This window comes from Cinclus cinclus, chromosome 6, assembly GCF_963662255.1.
Source record: "Cinclus cinclus chromosome 6, bCinCin1.1, whole genome shotgun sequence".
In the NCBI taxonomy this organism is placed as follows: Eukaryota; Metazoa; Chordata; class Aves; order Passeriformes; family Cinclidae; genus Cinclus; species Cinclus cinclus.
In genome coordinates this window covers 30,246,722-30,268,919 of record NC_085051.1, presented here as the reverse complement: position 1 = coordinate 30,268,919, position 22,198 = coordinate 30,246,722, and the positions used below count along the sequence as shown (strand labels likewise).

General features: G+C 38.1%; 1 protein-coding gene across 7 annotated transcripts in view; it reads left to right on the top strand.

Moving 5' to 3' along the window:
- GPHN (gephyrin) overlaps positions 1–20,862 on the top strand; it is a 273,967-nt gene extending 253,105 nt beyond the window's left edge. For all 7 annotated transcript variants that reach the window (XM_062495959.1, XM_062495956.1, XM_062495957.1 and 4 more), the window contains 6 exons: positions 10,772–10,859; positions 12,918–12,991; positions 15,699–15,763; positions 17,038–17,141; positions 18,289–18,385; positions 19,961–20,862. In XM_062495959.1, coding sequence (XP_062351943.1) covers positions 10,772–10,859; positions 12,918–12,991; positions 15,699–15,763; positions 17,038–17,141; positions 18,289–18,385; positions 19,961–20,094 — 562 coding nt within the window. In that variant the 3' untranslated portion in view covers positions 20,095–20,862. The remainder of the gene's footprint in view (positions 1–10,771; positions 10,860–12,917; positions 12,992–15,698; positions 15,764–17,037; positions 17,142–18,288; positions 18,386–19,960) is intronic.
- The last annotated feature ends 1,336 nt before the right edge of the window (positions 20,863–22,198 follow it).

Genomic DNA, 22,198 nt, shown 5'->3' with positions numbered 1-22,198 from the left:
GAAACCTGTCAGAAAGAAATAGACATCTAAACTTTTAACCTGAATAATTAGAATATTTTTCCATCACTTCCTATCAACATTAGTATGCATTCAATCTGACAGATCCCCTTTATGAACTATGAGGAGAAACATGGCATGGATTTACAAGGTGATAAAAGAGGATTTTAGATTTCAAGTTAGCAGTGACTGTGAGCATGTGTAACAGTAGTGTAGGGACATTGGCCCAGTCTTCTTCTCACATTCCCCAGTCAGACAGGACATGAGTGTACACAAAAGGGATCTTTGAAATGCCAGACTGAAGCTGCCTTGAGCAGGATCAGCTGGCTGTGGACTGGGGAGGGAGCTTGACTTTGTTGTTGTTAACTGTCTAGCCAGCTGATATGAATAACTGGCTCAAGAGTCACACAGTGATGACTGATGACATGGTCTACTTCAATTATAAATATTCAATTTCAGGTTTTTTTAAAAGGTATATTTATAAACAATTTTTTTGTTTTACATTTTACATTTAATTATCCTACGTGTAAGAGTGTAAAAACATTTCTATTCGTTTCATGTTTCTGTAACAAAGGACACTATCTAAAAATATTTTTTTCACAAAAAACTGACTTGGAAGAATTATATCTAAAAGGTAATGCTGCTTTCATAAATTGGGAATCCATAGCAAATCATTAATTGTTTTAAATGAGGTCCTGATAGGAGTAACTTTCTCAGTTTTGGACATTTTTTCTAATCCTGCCTCTTGCAGCAGGGTATGAAGCTTCTCATGAATGAAGTGGCATCTTTATTGACTATGGAGTTATAAAATTAGGATAATGACAGCTCTTTCCCCCTTGTAATTAAGAAGGTGACAGTTATTTCCTGAAAAAGAAGCTAAAAGTGTGAGTAAAAATGTTTCAGTGGGGCCCATCTCCAAATATTTTCCCATTATCTGTGGTCCTCCTTCCAAAATGTCAAGTTGTTTAACACTTCATTTTGCTTTGTTTGGAAGTCAAGAGTCAATAAGTTTCTCCATAGACACTGCAAGGAAAGATGAACTGTGCCTTGCTGGCATGCCCAGTTGAACCTAAATCCTTCTGTAACTTTACTCTTCATTCCTTGTGAGAAGCCCATCCAAACCGTGACAGAAAGATGTTCCCGTGCACTCCCTTTCTCTCCCATTGGCTGGCCTTGCAAAGAGGAAGCATTTCCCATGGTGATTTTGAATATCTAGAGCCACCAAGGAGGACACAGCTGGGCACAGAGCTTCCCTTTGACCCCAGGAGACTCTCTCCTTCCCTGGCTCTTTATTATACCCCTTCTGCTTCCTTTACCCTCAGGAAGCCAGATGTTTTTAAAGAAGAAGGGACACAGAGCTTCCAGAACACTGCGGAGACAGGCCTACCAGATTGGTGAGCACTGTTTTTAAACCACTTGGGACGTTGAGGCACGTGCATGCTCACAGGCAGGCTCGGCCAGGTGTCTGTCAGGGCAGAGCTGGAAGCACCAATCCAGCCAGGAGCAGATGGTGTTTTATCCTGTCCATTAAGTAGCGCTGCCCTTTCAGTTAAGTTCTTATGCACCAGTGCACCGTAGACTTACATGGCTCCACAACACTGATAAAATGAAAATGTTTACATTAGTCATCAGTAGCAGCAAACATCTTTATCCATCAAGGCTTTTCCCTGTAAAAAACTGAGCAAATGAGGAAAAATCCTGCTTGAAGGTAGTAGTGGAATCCAGGGAAGTCACTGTTAGGATCCTTCAGTCACGACAAGAGTTGGACCTTGTGGGTCCCTTCCAACTCAGGATGTTCTATGAGTCTATGATACTGCATACTTGGTTTTCCACCACTGTGCTGATCATCTCTAAAGAAGGCTAACTGGAACACTCAGGAAATCTCTAAACTATGCACTATGCACTATGTATTTTTTTCCAAAATACATATGCAATTATATACGACATCTTACTTAAGGAGATGGCTTAATAACATAGAGTAATTTTCAGAACTTGCCCTCTTAACACAGACAGGCCCAAGGAACAGGAGGGATGACAGAGGGAGAGTAAACCACCTGTCGTTTCCTCCATTAACAAACAGAAAAAATTAGTTTCTATAGTTTCATTAATGTGGAAAATAAAAACAGGTAGAAAAGGAACAAGAATCCTGTTGAAGGCTAATACATGACAACTTCAGATGTGAGGATCCTCACTGGGGTATATGGGCCCATTTTTGTAAGAAAAGGTAGGTTGGGGGATTGGGTTATAGCTGAATGTTTATTTTGCATACTGGAACACAAATTGCTGTTCTCATGACTGAGTCAATCTCCCCTATCCCTAGGCTTCAAAAAACTGGTTCTTGTTTAGCAATTAGTTATTCATGCTGAAGCCAGGTTGTTATAAATCTAGGTTTTCTTCATGTAATGGACTAAAGAGACCAACCCACTAGAACCTTTTGCTATACTACACATCCAAAAAACTTAATTTATGAGAATGTGCAGTATTTAAAACATTTTAAATTAATGTGAAGAACATGATACAGACTGTCTGCTTTATCTGAAAATACTTAAAAGATGAAATCTACCAGCAGATGATGGATTTGGAATTCCTCATACAAGTCAGTTCACACCTCATTGCTGCAGCATAAAACATTAAATGAGCCTTTGGTCTCTTCTAAGCAATGTGAGGGAAAGCACCAACAAAAACCAGCCCCTAGAATAAATCTTCCTACCCAAAGCATGAGCAATAAAAAATGCTTCTGCTTCCAGAGCAGGAGAAAAAGCAATGGGCATTTTGTTATGTTAAAAACATCTTTGTGCTTGAAGGAATATGGTTCAGTATTGTAGAGACAAATTAAGTTCTAGTTCCTTCCACTAGCAGCTGTCAAGGAAATTAGGTTGCTGGTCTGAAACAGGATACGTTTCTCAGGTCCTTCTCTTCATTTATTTCTAAAACTGTAGTTTACTCTTCTTGGGGAATTTTTATTTTTTTTTAGTAAACAAAAATCAACGTCATATTTCATATGACATTTTCTGAAAAATAACTATTTGCTTTAGGACACAGCTCATCATAGATAATTTTAAAAGGTCTTTTTATATTGTCTCTAACCTGTGGCTTCCAAATCATTTTTGTTCAGGAGACAAGACATTTTTCCAAGTGATTCAGTTAGGATTATGCGAAGGGTGGAGCTTCCTAGAGAAAGTCTTCATTTTGAGGCATTGCTTTTAGGGACTGCATTTCTACCTGTCCTAGAGACATACATACTACAGATCAATAGCAGTTACACCAGTTTACAGGGGGGATTAAATTATTTTAAATTCCTTTTAAATTAATTTAACATTTACTCTTACAGTTGAAGCTAAAGTAAAATGAAAAGGTAAGAAATTCTGTGATAACGATGTCATTCACTGTGTGTCAGATTTGGTGATATTATTTGCTATGTATAAACAACTGGCACTAATTACATCCATCATATATTTTACTTTCAGTTGTGTCAGTATAAGCCAATTCTCATTTCATGAGTGCTCTCATTGAAATAATTGCAGAACCACAGTTGCCCTTCAGACTCACCAGTGCACTGACATCTTTACTTGATGGGCAATGTCTTTGGCATTGGTTATTATATTGTGTGGTGTAATCTTCAGTCATATTATTTCAACCCAGCTACAACGGTTGAATATTTTCTACTCCAAAAGTGAAAACTTTTCAGTGAATCTATATTGACTCACTTCCTTTGTAAGAAGGAAGAATAAAGATCTTTACCCGTGTAGTCCCACCCGATTTCTTAGAAAAACTAATGGATTTCTGGTAAGTGTACTGATAAGGTTCATTATCTTCAGCCAGCAAAAATAGCCAGGGATAGTTTTTTAATTAGTGGAAACCAGCTGTTCTCAGGCTGCTTCTTACACTCAGAGGACACACACTGTACTGCATTTCGAGTGAACTAAGCGCTCATGAGTCAGTACAATGGCACAGCACCTGAAGACAGCCGTTACCTAAGCTTCAGTCCTGTTCTTTCAGCATTTATGGCAAAATTACAGTTCACACTGAAATGCTTGCAGATGAATGTACATAAGCAGCAGACAAGGATGTGATCAAGGCACCTTCGTGCAGGAATGTGCCCATAGTACATAAGCACCTGGCTTCTGTGCATGAGTCTTTTTCCTGTAGCACCCCCATGACTATCTGTTTTTCTGACATCTCTGATCTTTTGTCATTCTGGCATATATATGACTGGGAGTCTTCTGAAGCGGTCAAGGAAAAAATGGAGGAAGATATATTATCATCCTGATACAGAAAAACACTGAATGCATTAGACAGCTCTCATGGTTACTTAAGCAAAAAAGTTGAAGACCTCTGATTGGAGACCTCTAATCAAACTCCCTGCGACTTCATAAATGTAACATGAAAATGAATACTCTGCAAAACAACATTCATATTTGTAGCAGCAGCAATTAAAGGAAGAGCAAGAAGTACCAGAGACAGATTCTTTTATATTGCTGTCAAATCGACAAAACTTACACAGTCATGTTGAACAAGCCAAAAGCTGCTGTAATTATTCCAGCTTTCCTCACAAACTGGCCTATTTTCCTAGGGAAAACATATTGCATCTGTTCAGAGTGATCCAGGGAAATACCACAGAAGGTAGAAGGGAGATACACTATGAGAACATGATGAAATGCGCTTGAGAATTTTGAAACAAATACAGTTTCAGAACTGTGTCCATATGTTACTACATACACCATCAAAATTGGATTTTCTTCTGCTTTCAAAAACCATACTAGTCAAAACACAGCATTCCTATTACCATCAAATATTCATTCATTGAATTACATTCATTGAAATATATTCATCGATTTACATTCAATATTATATTCTACAGAAGGTGGATTTTAGTTGCCTAAAAATATTGGCATCTATTGCAGCAGTCTGCATCCTGCAAATTACTGATATGCAAAATACTCCTCTTGGCCATGAGGTGAGGAGTAGGTGACAGACTGTCTTTATGCCTTGCCGCATTCATCTGTTCATTTTGAAATCTGTCACCTCAGCTGAATGAGCGGTTTAAAAATGAGAGTTAATCATAAAGGATCAAATCCATATCACATCTTTCCTCAAGAAGAAATGTCATTGAGCTTGATGAAATCTTTGAGTACAACAAGTAGTCTATTGGTTATTTGATGAAAATTTTAATTTGGTAAATTCTTTGTTATTTTGGAGATAGAACTAGAAGTTTGACTGGGATCTTTGCATGCAAGGGGAATTTCTAGCAGGTCTTAGTACCTCAGTTAAACCTGTTCTTCTGGAACATCTGTTCAGCAGATAAGAGACTTCTAAGATGCAAAAGTAGTACAAACCACTGTTGCCAGTTTGTGGGAATATATCCAGAATGTGCTAAGCTCAGGGCACCTCCAGACTTCTGAAGTTTACAGTCAACTACTGTTGTTAAGAGAGCAGCTGGACTATTTTGCTCTTTAGTGTGATTGCGTAGGATTACTGCTAATCACTTCTGTTTTCATTGTGTGTCCAGAAATCTGTAGCTCCTCAGAATTTGTGAAGAATCATGTCTTTCAGCATATAACTGAAATACCTGAGGTACTTTCAAATAGAGTAAAACAGTAGGCAAGAAAGATTGGCCCACTCTGCTTTTGAACTCACAACAGACACTTGTGCATGCATCTGGTGCATTATGGTGCATGTGTGTCTTTCTGTATCTGTGTCCAGTATCCCTGTAAAGCACACAGGTTTAAGTTGCTGACTGTGATGGTGCATGCACACATTTTGCAAGTACAGGTTACCAGAAGACCTGGGTTTACAAAAGCCCAGGCTCCTGCATAGAGAAATAAAACAACAGAAGTATTTCAGTTAGTCATCCAATAGTAACAGCTGTATAGGGCAATGGACAGCAAGGACTGGAAGTGTCTGTCAGGTAATGAGGTTACATTGAATGAATGGGACTCCTGTGAAAATGAATGTGCTGGAAATGGTCCTGGGAATCAGTAGTGAGCTACAGATTTTGCACTGTGACAATGGTTTTGATAAGTCAGTCCTAACTAAAGGTTCCAGTTCAATTTTAACAGGGATCACCCATTTTACTGCAGAGTGGTAGGTGATTTTTTGAACATTTGCTGTTATTTGTTTTCTATATTAAATTATAAAACTGAGCAGTTTAATTTCATGTATCGAACTGCTGCTGCTAAGAAAAAGCTGAAAGATTGATAATTAATGACAGTGTAGCACAACAATAGGATCAACAAAAGTGAATTAACATATGTTGATTTCTATGTGAAAGAGAAAATTACACTGTAATTTAGGGTACTTCAAACTGGCACTTAAAACACAGAGAATTCTTTGGTCTTGTCTATAATGTAGCTATTTCTTTTGAGAGTGGAAAAGAGAAAATTTACATGCCTGATGTCTGTTTTAATGAAGCTTGCATCATTTTCTTGATCAAGCTCTTAAGCTTTCTTGTATATCTTTTCAGTTCAAAGACAGCTCACTTGACAGTTCAAGTGTTGAATAAGTTTTCCACAAACTAACTTTGATAGCTAGAATTTTTCATGAATCCAGAAAGTGTTCCTGGTGTACTGCTGCTCCTCTCTTCAAATCAATGAAAGCAAGTGTCAGCTGCAATGTCACACATCTTCTTACTGGATACCTGCTGCTGCCATTATACAATAGTTACCCTCCAACTAATTGCCAGATTGTTCTGCTTATTCTGTTCCATAGAACTGAACAAGAAGGGATAGTAGAGTAGATACTCTGTTTACCAGACTGACAAAAATAGCAGAGAATGTAAAGATCTACTTAAAAATACATGCACTCTTTATGCAATCACTATTCAGTTTCAAAAATGTATGCACAATACACATCATGTTTGTGTAGACACAATCTGCTCCAGGTGTGAAAAAGGAGGTTTGGATTTGTTCCTTATTTATGTATATGAATAGTTTCATAAACTGTATGCAGTCCTTAAATAACAAATTTTCTTCAAGGTATTAACAAAAAGATGAGCAGATGTGATCTGAAACATATCTGAGTACTAACTTTTGAATAAGTAACTGCATATTAGAAAAGCACACTCCCTTTTTTGTGCACAATGTCACTCTGACTTTGAAAATCACCAAATGAAACAGAGTAGTTTTGCCATCTGGAAATTTTCCCATCGAAATCTACTTTACATTGATTAAGACATTCACCATTATATCTAAGCACCTGTTACAGTTCTGTCCATGAAGGAAAAAATTCCAAGAATAGCACTTTGATAAGATATTTTAAAGGATTTATTGTAGTAAATTAGACCATTAATCTAGCTAATCTGGTGTCCTGTCCTGCTTCAGAATATAGCTTCTGATTTGTAGCTGCTCAGACAGTGAGTGTTATTTCTTAGCTTCATGGTGATTTGTGACCTGCCTTTCAAAACAATCTTGTCATGCTATACTCAGATTTCAAAGTTATCTTGTCTGTTTTTTCAGAATTTAATAGTTTTCATTATTTATTCCCTCTCATTTCCTTTTTCAGTCTAAAGGAGCTGATCACTGTTGCACAACAAATGAAACAAGAAGTAGTGTCTTGTTATCTGATTATATCAACTCAGTGTTAATATGCAATTTGAGTAATAACTCTCTGCATTAAATCCACTAAAGGCATGGGAGATGTTCACTACAGTATTGATTGAATATTGCAACAGGTGACTCCTGTAAGGAGTGTTTGGTGCTAGTTGCAGAGTCATGGAACTACCAGCCTTAGTACAACATAAAGTTAAGCAGACCTGAGTGACAAAAAGAAGCCTGCCAAAAAATGTCAAAAAAGAGACATTTTCTGCAACAGGAAGGGAGGGAATTCTGTCTCATTTTTTGAGAATAAAAGCCAAACTAACATAATATTTCTATTAAAAATTAGCAACAAAATTTCTATCACATCTTTCCTTTTGGAAAAATTAAATTCATTTTGTAACTATGTTGAAGATGACATACAGTGCTATTGGCTGGTTAGAATTTTTTAATGCCTTGTACTATACACATGGTTAAAAAAAAATGCTGAAGAAAACTGTATTATACAGTTCATTCTACTGGGAATTCTAAAAATGCACCTAGTCCAGTCATATTCAGCTTTTTACATGACAAAATAAAAATACATGAATGATGAACTAGTCCAGTGGTATGCTGCCCTCATAAGATGTGAATTGAGTCCTCACCTGGTTTGAGTTTAGGCTTATTTGGAGGCGGAGGGGGATTTATTGATTGTTTTCCTTTGTTAAGTGATTTAATATATATATAAACACACACATATATATATTCCATATGTAAGTAGCTTCACTTCCATTCTATTTAACTTTAACAACAGTTACATATATACTTGTTTGCTTTTTACTGTTCCTTCCATTATTCTCAAACCACAACTGAAAGCAAGCCTACTTCATTATCCAGAATTAGCATCTCCTCAGACAGGTAGTCTTGCTACCTATGGATAACTTCTAAATAATTAAACAAGATAAAATTAAACAGCCAGGAGCAAGCTCCAGATAAGGTCCTCAGCTCCATCACAACCTAATGAGAAAAATGTACTGAGAGCAGTCTTAGGCTGGTGATGGTGGCATATGTCTGAGCCTCAGGAATGCCAGTATCGACCTATGTAATGAATATTTATTCCTTGCTGCATTCCAACCAGCTTCACTGGCAAGGATTAAGGAATACTTAGATCTTGAGATACTTTTCCTATTACAAACTCTATAATAATCTTAAACAGTATCTTATTACATACAGACACTACTTAGACAACCAATACGAGACAATTGGTTTTGAAAAAGTAGCCAACAGCAGACTTGCTTCTTTCTACTTTCCTTTGATGACTAGTGCTGACTTATGCTGGGTCTTGGATAAAATGATCCCAAGATTTCAGAAGGGGCAGCTGATAAAATGTCTCAGTTTCCTAAAGAACAAAGGAGATGGTTTTGCTTGAACCCATTTATTTTCTCCCAAAGAAAACGGTTCAGATATTCTTCATAGGTCATTAAGAGTATCCAAGATACCCACTACCCTGAACAACTGTCATGATGACATGGCACAATACTGCAGCCACTATTTTTTAAAAAGGTGGTAGTAATCAATAATCCTATCTTATTGATTGCAGTCTGCAGCACCCTGCCCTCCTTTCTGCAGTTATCCTGTTGCCTACCTCTTACAAAACAATCTGACCCTAGAGAGGGGTGTAACCCAGCACAGGTAATAAAGCTGTGCAAGATGACTACACTGTGATGCCAAAGAACATGGTGCTTCAGTCACTGGACATTGTGAAGAAAGAGTCTTGAGTCTTTCTGCCTGTAAGGCATAACCAGAGTAGAGGACACCTGAGGGCTCTCTGGTGAGATGAGGCATGTGCAAGGTTGCATGCACTGAGCTATTTACTCAGTGAGGGAGTGCAGTCATTCTTGTGTCACATAAATTGTAGTGCACACAGCACCACATCATGCTAACTGCTGCTTATATTTCGCTGAACCATGAGCAAAGAAAGGGTGCTCAGAGGAAAGAATTTGTCTTTCTGAGACATTTGGAAAAACAGTTTCTGCTAGTCTCTGAAAGGTCAACTAAAACTTGCATAATATTCCTAACTTTTGTGTTTTCAGCTTGAACTTCAAAATTACTGCTGTAGTTCTTTCAGCTGAAATACAGCCAAAGCTCCCAAAAGACAGCCCTCATGCTATTTTCAGCCTGCATTCATCACCCACAATGGCATTTTTGTAGTTGTGGTGTGGTATTTACCTGAGGTGCTGTATTCCAGGTGAAGGCCTTCATACAGTCACTAGCATTATTGCCCACTCTTTCAATGGCCTTCAAAGTAGGAACAGCCTTCCATGAAAAACTTTCAGGATCATGGAAGTGAAAACATACTGTTGAAGAAACAATACATGTAGTTGTAGCAACCAGTCAACTTCTGGTCAGTTCACAAATGTTAAATGCAAAGTATGAATTTAATATATTGGAAATTGGTTTTGATTCCTTTGGACCTGTGTGAGTTGTATTACTGAGTTTCTCCACTGTGTGCCTTGAAGCTCTGTATTAGCATCAGTACTGCTCTTAAATATCTAATGTTCACTTCAAAGTTTATAGTTTAGATCTGAAATGGAAAGAAAAGAGTTAGGCACCAATACCCTTCACTCCTTGTTACACTCTTTGTATGGAATAATATCATAAGCTCCCATTACACTGTTTCTCATGAAGGTAAATAGACCTTTTAACAAGATGGATTGTGTTTTTGCAAGCTGACGTGAGTGTGTACATGTGGCTTTGCTGTAGAGCCTTCTAACAGAGAAGAGAAACAAAGGATTTACTCCCACTCTTCACTGATCAAAGTTTGAAGTGGAGCCTCACCCCCATTTTTGCACACATCGAACAAACTAGAGAGGTAGTACTGCAGCCTGCTTGGTGGTCAGTAATTTTTGTGTGTCAGGTGCTTTTATATATCCCTGCCAGTTCATCTAAATCACAATTTGTATTACTACCTACTGTGCCAATTGCATACTCAGACACTTGTATTAGCATTCTTCAGTCTCAGTCTAAAGAGTCCTACTGTTTCTGCTTCTGTTCTTAGGCAGAAAGGTGCCAGAGTGGCATTCGCTTAATAAGATTGCAGTTGTTGCCTTGAATTGAACAGTGTGGAATCTTAAGAAGGAAAAGAGCTTGTATTATTCTCTTAAAACATGTGGGTATATGCATCTGTATGTGTGCACAGAGACTAACATTACAACTCATAATAATTCCATGCCACTAATCTGCTTGCCTGTTCTTTCCTGTAGCCCAGATGATTTACTGAATGCACTGAATGAGGGTATCAGCCGTGCTGATGTGATCATTACATCAGGAGGAGTATCTATGGGGGAAAAGGTATGCAAAATTTAACTTTGACTTCCTAAAATATATGTAAGAACTTCAAACCAGAATCTGTCATCCAAGCTACTACATTTGTATTAATGTTGATTAAAAAGGGACCTTACTTTCACTGGAAAGCTTACATGTGAATTACTTAGGAAAATAGTCATCAAAGTTCATTCCCTTTGTTCTTGTTTCTGTTCTATATTGACATAGTACAACAGAGAAGCCTTTAATTCTTGATGTGAGTGATTTACAAATGTGTTTTTATTTAAGGAATGATTTATGTAGATGAGGAAGGTGCTGGCTTAATAACACACGAAGACAACAGACTTCTTTTTATTTTTAGAGCAGGTAGAATGTAGATAGAATTAAGGTACTTTGAAAGTGCTTTGAAAAGCAACCTGAGTATATAAATAACATTTTTTTACTCAGCGCATCTGTTTCCTGAAGAAAGCTCTATCTGTTACAAAAATAGTTTTATCACATTTTGCACCTGACAGTCCTACAGGCAATACATATGAGACCCAGTGAGCTGATATATTTGCCTTTTGAATCATTAACAGAATTGTTGATTGAGTTCCTGTTGATTATCCCTGTGCCAAAACCATCAAAGAAAATAGGGATACACAGATGCTGGTAGGGCATAGATGAACCTGCAGGACATTTATTTATCATGACTTATGCGAAGGAAAACTCAAATTACTTTTTGATCCCAGGCTGAATCTGTGAGTTTGGCAGGTAAAATAAACATCTTTTATAACTAACAGGTACTAAAGACAGTCATTAGGAGGTGGGAAATATGAGTGCTGGTTTTGTTTAATTTTTGAGTAGAAATCATATCATTGGATACATAATGAAAACGGATAATTAATTAAAAAAGTGCAAATAACTTTCAATTACTCCCATGTTGTCCAGCATGCCTAGAAAAATAATCAAGGACAAGTACTGGTCTTTAAATTGGAAATGTGCAACACAGTGCAGACGTGGTAACACTAAGAAGTGGCTGGACTGCTAAATGGTCTTACATTCAGACCTTCAGCTCCTTTCTCCCCAGTCTGAATTTGGGGCAACAGCCAAAAGTCAGGAGGCTCCATATTCAACTGATGGTCTGCCCTCTGATGCTGAGCATTCTGCAGTTTTAATGAAATAGCTGTGAACATCCAAATAGTAAACAGAAAGTAAAAGAGGGGTTTATGCAATTAATAATTGAGAGTTAATTCCTGGCTGAAATGAGTTGCTGCTTTCCAAGTATTTGAACACACACATGCACAAAAAAAAAAAAAAAAGAAAAAAGAAAATAAAAAGGGCTAACTGTCAGGGTGTTTCCAATTTACTGCTGTCAAAGTCTGTCTTCACAGATAACTGTTATGGCCCATGTCTTCAGCCTCACTAAACACAACAAATGGGGTACCACATCTTTAGGCACAGCAATTGTCAATAAAGGTTAAACAAGTAATTCAATTTGTTTTAATAACTGGATCAATCATGTTTGTGCAAAATCATTTAACTTGAACTCATTCACAAGCCACCCACAGTTTTTTCTTTCTAAGGAATATTAAACCCAGCCACTGTGAATTAGACCATTAGACCCAAGACATTACAATAGAGACAGTATCCTGGAGAACTGTGATTTCTACAGTACAGTGTTGATTTCAAAAGTAGTTGGAGATCTCTAAATCTACAACTAGATAGCTTCCATGACAAAATTTAAATAACTTAATCATTTAAAGCCTTAACTTTGAATCGTAAAAGATTTTTTTTACATCTTTGACATAGAGAATGTTTTAGTAGTAGGTATTTGTGGGGTGCTCTAAGATTCTGCTGCTGCTGCAGATGAATTTTAAGGAAATATATGTCCTCAGGGAGTCAGGTTTGGCACCTAAATGAATCTGTTCTTTACTTCTTCTCTTCCAAAACACTTTCTTTCAAATACTGGAAATTCCCCACTGGGCTATAGCACTTTCAGGATATTTCCATCTTCACTTCCTATTAATTAATTGGTTTGAATGCTTAGATGATGTAAAGCCACTTTGATGTTGCTTAATTTTTTATTTTTTTTTCATTAAACAGGACTATCTTAAACAGGTGCTGGATATTGATCTTCACGCACAGATTCACTTTGGCAGAGTTTTTATGAAACCTGGGTAAGAAATCATTCTGTTTAGATAGCCTAGATGGAGGCTACATTGGGCCAAATATCCTAGTGAAGTGCTTCAGTAGATTTCCCTTTTCCAGATGTACTATAAACCACAGGATAGATATATGTGGGAAAAGCAGCAAAAACAGTATTCTTCAGATTAGTCATCATCTTTATGGATGAAATTAACTAGAACAGAGAGATTATCTTTTTTATCAGTAAAAGATATTTCTCTGATAACTGTTGCAAATCAGGTTTGGGGACTGGTGGGAAACCAGCATGGTATAGACATTGCCACAGCCTTTAGTGTGATCACGGAGCTCCCATTGATGTTACCATGAAATTACCAGGAAATACAAGGTCATTAAATGGCCAGTTTGCTTAAAGAGCATCGCATTTCATTTCAAAATTTGCATAAATTATATTCCTACAAATAGTTCCTTGAGAGAGGTGGAATGACAGCTAATTTACAAAGCTTTGTCTAACTGGCATATTGAGCATAGTAATTTTAAAGTAAGCAGAGTCTTTCATGTGTTCAGTTTGCCTCAGAAAACTGTTTCACCATTGCTTTTCTGTGCTGTGGCACTGCTCATCAGTGAGTCTGGAAGTGTGCTCTGTAGAGAAAGTGAAAATCACACATGCTGAAAACAGAGTTCCCTTTTCTTCCCAGTACAAGAGCAGAAAGATGTCTGCACCTCTGCCTCACTCCCTGTGGAGGGCAGTTTGTTTGCAGTCTGGGTCAGAATGGTCCAGCTGCACAAGATCAAACACAGCTTTGCAGAATGATTCCCTCTAGCCCAGAACTGTTGTCACAGAGCAGAGCTGCAAGTGGGTGTTTGCTGTGAAAACAGACAAATACTTCTACTGTCTCTGCGTACAGTCTGGTAAAGAACTACGTGTGGGCTTGGTGCTTGTGCTGCTTCTACCACCACCTCCCTTTCACAAAAGGAATGAGTGAGCTAAAACTTGTTTCTTCCCATGGTGGATGTAGCCCAGGCATGGAAATTGCTCACTGCTTCTGTCATACTGCTACAACTGATGTAGGGAAGTCCCAGAAGCAGAATCTGCACTCAAGTCTCTGCTGCTGACAAGAATGAATGACTGGATTTAGAGAATTCAAAGTATTAAATTCTGGTTCTGGCTTACTTGTAAGCAAACATAATTTTTTCTTCTGGTGAGTCCTCTGTAGACCTGCAGCAATCAACTTTTAATATCTAACTGGAAAAACTTCAAGAAATGTTTTTTTTGTTGTTGTTGTTGTTAGTTGTTTTTTTTCCCTAAATGTCCCTTTTCATTTTATGCCACAAGAAAGGTATTTCTTATTGTTACCAAAACATCTGCTCATCTGTTCTTACTGAGAATATAAGCACTCTCTTTTTCTAGAAGAAAAAGCTGTAATGCAATAGCAAATATTGTACCTTGGATTTTATTATCTGCTTCATAAAAGATTGTAGATTGTGCTTACTATATTGGGAAAAAAATCCCTTGAGTAAGTTCCAAGAGTGAAGTCAGAATTCATTGTATGCCTGTATTTGATGTGCTTCATGAGTACAGGGTGGTGCCTGGGTTTTACCATCCTTCCACTTAGTCTGGAAGTTGCTGAGCTCATGTAAGGCTATCTTGTCTAGCTGCACTGACAGAAGGAAGTACTGGAAGATTCTACCAGGGATGGTGTTGAAATGTCATATGAGAATTCAGAGTTTCCAGTAAATATGAATTAGCACGTCAGTTTTTTGTCCATTGGTTTATGCAGTGGTTATAACAGTTGGAGGTGTAGCACATAATTCCCATCATGTTGGAGGCATGTTAAAACAGGAATGTCAAACACTAACTTCCCCTGGTAAAGTGGAATATTGATGAATCTTAGCAGATACAAAACTTAAGTGATAATTATCAAAGTGCAGCAAACCTCCAAAGTTGTAAACTATCATCTGCTGACCAGGTGGTACTAGTCAGTTCCAAATAAAACCAAGGAAATAAGTCTAATTATTGCTCCTATAAGGTATAATTTCTGATGTTTGAAAGGATTACATTAACATAGAATTCTGTTTTCATGGATGAGTCCCTTTTCTTTGCCAGCCACATTCTTGAGTTATCACATTACTGTCCTATTTGTGTAACAGTAATAGCCTTCACAGAAAGTCACCAAAGATCACTGAGCAGCTCTGAAAGGCAGAGAGAGCTTTTCTTTGATAGACCAGGGTATCACCTGGCTGCAGCTCTGCCTGCGTATCTGAATCTGTTCATCTGCAAACTAGTTAGCATTTGCTGCTCAGAAATATTGCACCCTTGTCAGTACTGCTGTAGAGACTGGAGCAAGAGAATTAGAGTCACCAATGTTATGGAAAATTGGAAACTCTTGTATGAAAACCAAACACAGCTCTGTAATTGAATAATTCTAGTATTACTTCATTGTTAATTGGTTTCTAGCATGAAGACAAGATTTAGATTCTTGATAACTAGTTCATTTCCTTTTAGATATTTCCTTTCCAAATTTGTGTATTTAAAACTTTACAGTTGAATTTCAAGAAAAATTATTCTGTCACCACAAAGAGAGGATTATACCTCCAGTATGGAATAAGCAGCAGGTGCTAATGAATTGCTGAGAAAGAGATGTCCTGTTTTGTTTTCTTTTATTTCAAAATGTTTGAAATAATACAATAATGTTCAGTCAAATTCTAATGCAGATATTAAATAATTTTCTTTTTCCATAGCCTGCCAACAACTTTTGCGACTCTGGATATTGATGGCGTAAGAAAAATAATCTTTGCGCTCCCAGGTAAGATGTTTTGTGGATTACTTTCGTTGCTGTGTATAGATGACAGACATGAAACAGAAAAGTGACACTTCACAGCACCTGTGCCTGCTGTTGACCCCTAAGGAAGGCACCTGTAAGATTTTGTCAGAAATTTCCAGAAGACATGGATTTACAGGGATGTGCTAAGGAGTTCTTTTTTGTCCCTGTCCTCAGAATTTTCTGGTACAGGTCTTAATGATTTCTTTCATCCAACAATTTGCTGACATTTTTCATAGGTTTTTTTTTTTAATGTTTTTATCCTATAGCTCCCTGCACCTTCACTATAAATATCCTGTGGCTGTAAGTCAGTGCATCCACTCTGACAGACTGAAAATGGAGAGAAAAATGAGGGAGTGCCAAGGAACATGTCATGGAATATCTTTGTTTATCGTGCTCATGCTGTGGAACCAAAAGAGGGCAGCACGGCTGCACTGCTGCTGGCTGTGTGCCCTAGGAAAGCACTCCTTCAGAATAAACATTTCCTTATGGATTCCTGTCCTTCTAAATGAGGAGGAATTAATTTTATTCTTATTGCTCTGGCTTTCCATGAATTTTGACTACACAAGGAATCCTGTTCTTGATAAGATGGTAGTTTTCAGATGTATCTCTAGTGCTTTTACCTTCTCTTGCTTTAGTTGCTGCATTACAGTTTCTTACAGGGGAGAGATCAGTAGAACATCCAACTGATCATAGTATTTATTTTAAAACTGCTGTCTAGGGAAGTCCAGATATGTAAGACAGTGGTGTTTGACAGCTGGTCATACACCTCTCTTTCTGAGTCAAGAGAAAACATGTAAATCAGTAGGATTCTCCTCAGAATTTGTCCTAAAGCATTTTGCTACTCTGATAGGGAATTGAAAGTTATTTTTCCCTTGGTGTCTGGGAACCATTAGCCACGAATAAAGAGCCCTGTGAGGGTAGACCCAATAACTGTGCACAATTAACTGCTCCAGCCCCACACAAATGTAAGCAAAGATAGCAGAAGAACAGAGGCAAATGATGAGGCCTGAGGAACGTAGGATAATTCTGGTCAGAGCAGGGCCTCAGCACACATCATCCAGAGTGTAGCTTTCCAAGGGTGTACTTGCCACATGCCCCTTGCCACACGCCACTGCAGTCTGTACTGTATGCAGTACATAGCATGGAAAGCTCTGTAGAGTTCTGTAGAGTGAAATTGCTATAAAAATATGAGTTCACTTTCAGCATTTCAGAATAAACCAAGAGGGCATCACCACCAACTGTTCTTTGTCCTACAGGCAATCCTGTGTCAGCTGTCGTCACCTGCAATCTCTTTGTTGTTCCTGCACTGAGGAAAATGCAGGGTATCCTGGATCCTCGGCCCACCATCATCAAAGCCAGGGTAAGAAACTTGTTCTCTATTTAAAAATTCTCTCAAGATGTTGAAGCACAGCTCTTTGGGCTCTGAAAGACTGTTGTGTTTGTGGAATCTGAGTCCTAGGCTAGTTCTGGCATTGGAAGGACATTCACACAAATAGAGGCACATTCTCAGTCTCTGTTAATGGTAATATTCAGTCCCATAATTTTTTAGAGTTAGATGGCCCTCTAATGGAGCAAGATATACAGATGCAGAGACAGCCATTTGCCAGTCAGGAAGGAAGGAAGGACTCTCTCCTGTTTAAAAAAGACATTTGTTTTAGGCTATGGTAAAAAATGCAGAGTGATCTGCGAATATCTAAAGTTGGATAGTTCTGTATTAGCAACAGAAAATACAAACTTTAAAACCTTTTGGTTGAGCTGTTTATATAAGAAACATGACTCCCCCCGTCCTAAACAATATAAATTCCTTAAACTCTTCTCACTTTTTTAATGAATCATGGATGGTGTAACTCTATTTGATGTAGATGCAAGGCATCTTCTTCTTCTGTCTTTGATTCAAATAAAGTACCAAGGAATACATTGCCTTTTGCAGTTTTCTTAATGTTCTTGGCTATGCACTTTTCTCTCAGAGCTTATCCCGTGTCTTTCTTTTGCCCTTCTTCAAGCATCCGGATTTCATCTACAGCTAAAATACTCTAAAAGAGAGCAATTTGCAGTTACCTTCACTTTTGCATGTATTTTCCATTATTATCCATCCCTTGTACATCTTTTCATTTCAAAGATTGGCCATTTTCCTTTTGTCAGACCTATCAGGATTTTGAAAGCGAATAACATTTTTATCATATGCAATGTAATCTAAAGAGACCAGGCTTTTTTCTAGAGAAATGCTATCTGTAAACTCTCAGTTAAGGAACAGCTTTGGAATATTCTCCTTAATGCATGTAGACTCCTCCAGACACTTTGATACTGTAATATCACAGTTATATTTCCCTAAATACTGTAGTCTCTGCCTTCTACAGCTTTTAATCTTGCACTGGACATCATCTGACATCAAAATGCAAGTTTTTGAAAAGACCATTTTTAAGGAAAAACAATTGAGCAGATTATTCCATTATCTTAGACAGTGCAACGTGAATGTGTGACATGTTCATCCTTTTTTAATCCTGCAGTTATCATGTGATGTAAAATTGGACCCCCGCCCAGAATATCATCGGTGCATTCTGACTTGGCATCACCAAGAACCACTACCTTGGGCACAGAGTACAGGTCAGTGCCAGTCACACAGACTGACAGACACACACAGCCTTGCCTTCCCACAGATGTGCCTGGGAACAACCAAGAGTGTGCACATGTTTTTTTCATAGAATCCTCTCTAGGCAGATTTGCTGACACACTTGTGTACATGCATACACATACATTAGTACAAAATTCACTGCTGATATGGCTTGTCAATTTGACCATTAAAGCCCTTTATTTGAATAAGCTGCCTTAATACACAAACACACTACACCTGTTTGCTTGCATATGTGCACACATTCCTTTTTATAAACATCCACTAAGCTTACTTGCAGTCAGGCACATTTGCTTCCTTTTGCTGTTGTGCATGTACTAAACAAACACGAGTTGGGACAGAGGTAGGAGGAATACAAATGAAAGAAATGTCATTTTAGCTGAACTGGAAAAGTAGGAAAGATAGCAGAGGCTCTAGATGTTCTCTTAAAGCAGACTAAGGATTTATTAGTCGTATTTGCCACCTAGGAATACTTCTGGATACTCAGATGCAGTTGAGGTAAACACTGGAGCTGAATACTGATTTAGCTATGTACTGCTAGAAAGCTGACTGGGACACTTTTGCAAGAGATTTATGTCCTTAAACAACCAACTGTTTTTTTGCTACATCCAAATGTTCAACAAAAAGCACTGAGTCTCCACAGGGAAAATATTAGTTCAGTTCCAAGCCCCTCAGTACAAGAAAGTCATTGAGGTGCTGGATAATATCTAGAGAAGGGCAGTGAACCTGGTGAAGGGTTTGGAGAGCAAGTTCTATGAGAAGTGGCTGAGGGAGCTGGGAGTGTTTAGCCTGGAGAAAAGGAGAATCACAGGAGATGTTATTACTCTCTACAACCACCTGAAAGCAGGCCGTAGTGAGGTGGAGGTTGGTCTCTTCTCCCAGGTGACAAGTGACAGGACAAAAGGAAATAGCCTCAAGCTTCACAAGAGGAGGCTCACTGGAAGAATTTTCTGTTGAAAGGGCTGTTGAACATTGGAACAGGCTGCCAAGGGAAGTGATGGAGTCACCATACCTGTAAGAGTTCAAGAAACAACTGGACATGGCACTTAGTGCTATGGTTTAGTTGAAATGGTGGTGTTCTGTCAAAGGCTGGACTTAATGATCTTGGAGGTTTTTTCCAAACTAAATTATTCTATTCAGAGAGAATAAAGTTAACCAAATTTATTCTAGAACAGGATATTAAAAACATTCTAGACTGTTCTGATTTTAGTGTTTGTACAATTGGAATAGGTGTACAAATTGAAATAAAGTAATTTTGATAGGAACAGCAATTTACTAGGACATGATACATAGTACAGATAATGTGGGAGGCTAGATAGGAAAGCAGTCAGCAAAGAGTGATGGTTTTGAGAGCCAGTGTAGTGAGAGGCTGACTAAATCTCCACAGAGTTCTCTGTTTACATCCACCTTGGAAGAGCAAGATCGCAGCTCTGTGAATAAGTTAGCCACATAAACACTTTCATCATAACAGCTTTTGTTTGTTGCACCGTGTTGCAGCATTTGGAACTAACTGAAGACTCAGCTGAAATTGTTCTGCCTCTCTCCTGTAGGGAATCAGATGAGCAGTCGTCTGATGAGTATGCGCAGTGCCAATGGACTGTTGATGCTACCTCCAAAGACAGAGCAGTATGTGGAGCTTCACAAGGGGGAGGTGGTGGATGTCATGGTCATTGGAAGGCTATGATGTCACCAGCAAGAGCGAAGCTTTGATGCATGTCCACATATCATTGACTGTATCCTGTAATATGCAACGGCACAGCTAGTTTTTCCGATTTGGATAAAAGTTGATCAGTATAGTCAACATCTTGAAATATATTTCAAATGGAATTTAAATAAATACCTTTTAAAAAAAAAACTTTAAAACAAATCTTAACAAAGAAATTTATTCTGATTATATCAAAGCAACTTTTTCCTTTTCTTGCAATTGCTTTGTGTGTTCAATGCTAGTTCTGATAGCGGTAGCTTTTAGTAGACAGCAGTAGGTGCCTGCAGAACTTGTGTTTTTTCTCATCTTTAAGATACAACTACTTACGCTCTTAAAACAAGGCTGTCTGCTTATTTATACTAGCGTAGACAACACTTGGATTTCCCTTATTAGTATGCTTCATAACCGCTTCACAGAGAGCTTCTGCTTGTTCTTTATCTTGTATCTCGTGTTGATGTGCACAGTGCCAAAAGCAGAGTGGCTGCACTGGGAACCCAATGAAGCCCCGAGGTTTTCTCACCTCGCCGTGCATTCAGGGATGTCTCTTGTCCCAGCAGCCACCCAGCTCAGTACTCTTGGGCAGTAACTGGATACCTTTTATTTCAACAAACAAAAAAATTGCTTCCTTAAGTGCTGACAGCCTTTTTAACCAATACATTTAAAAATGTACAGAACTAAAAACTAAAAAAAATCAAAGACTGATCTTGTACAGATATTAGTGTTACCAGCATTCGTGTGGAAATTAAATGAGCAAAGAAATAAAACTAATGTTAAACAACTCTGTACCATAACATTTTCTGTAATGATATTGAAACTTAAATGAATAAAAAAAATCCTCAATCATTATTTAAAATTTCACCTGTTCAGCCTTGTTGTTTGAAACAAAAAGTAGTCATTTAAGAGGGTATTTGGGGTGGGGGAAGAGCCTAGAGAGGAAAAGAAATAGAATGTCCAGTCTAGGGCCTTCCCTTATGTACAGTGTCATGAGTGAACTGAAACTACAGAGTGAGCTCTCACACCTCCCAAGGGCCAACACAGAAACAGCGCTTGGAGCTGGGATGGGGTAACAATCAGACTAATCAAAGCTGGAGAATACTTTTTTCCCCATCTAAATTGCATAGCATTTCCAAACAGCTCTTGTGCTGCACTGTCTGGAATTTGATAAAGTTTTTCTTTTCCCCCCCACCCCCCCATGAGATAAGGACTTTTCAGCCCCCACCAGATTGTGTATTTTGGTAGCTTCATGTTTCATTTAGAATTAAGACCATAGCAGTGCCCTACAACACCTTATTTCTTGGACTTCATGGGTAAAATGCTATCCCACCAAATCCATTTGTGAAGGCAGAGCATTTATCTGTAGTATTTTTTCAAGACTTAGGCATGGAAGAGCATTTCTGCATATACTCAAAAAAAAAACCACAGAGACTCTTCTAGGAGAAGAGGACAATCAAAGTCACAGCTGTTGATGACAAAGGGTTTGCACGGGCAGAACAGCTGTAGCAGCTGGTGGTCATTAAAGAAGCAAGCTGTAGAACAAGGTGTAGCTTCCCATAGCAGTATTTGATTCATAAATTACAATTAAGTGCCTTATCCTCATGATGAAGAACATGATCTCTAATAACTCTAACCCTCAACCTTCCTAGTGGGAGCTGGTCTCAAGAGACAAAGCATAGCATTTTCATCATGATACTGTCAGCAGCTGGATTCCATATTTACTCCAAGTGAAAAAAAGTCACACTGATGCTTCTTCTGTGTTTTCTTAGGGATTTTTTTTGTTTAGTTGTTTGTTTTCTTTCAAACTTGACTGTTGTTTCCTAGTAAATCTATCCTAGCCTCCACTCAGAGAGATGAGTTGTCATGCTGAATTTAAAGTCAGCATTGAAAAATCTTGGAGGCAAATCTTGGGTAATTTGTGGGGAGGAAAAGCCTGCACATTTTGCAAGTATTATAACTTCATGAACTGCTGCTAACTGCATGTTTTCTGGAAGGGCCCAGTGACTCATATTCAGCACTCAATTAAGATTTGCTCTGTGCATTTGTGCCATATTGTACACGAGCTTATAAAGTTATTGGAATATAAAGC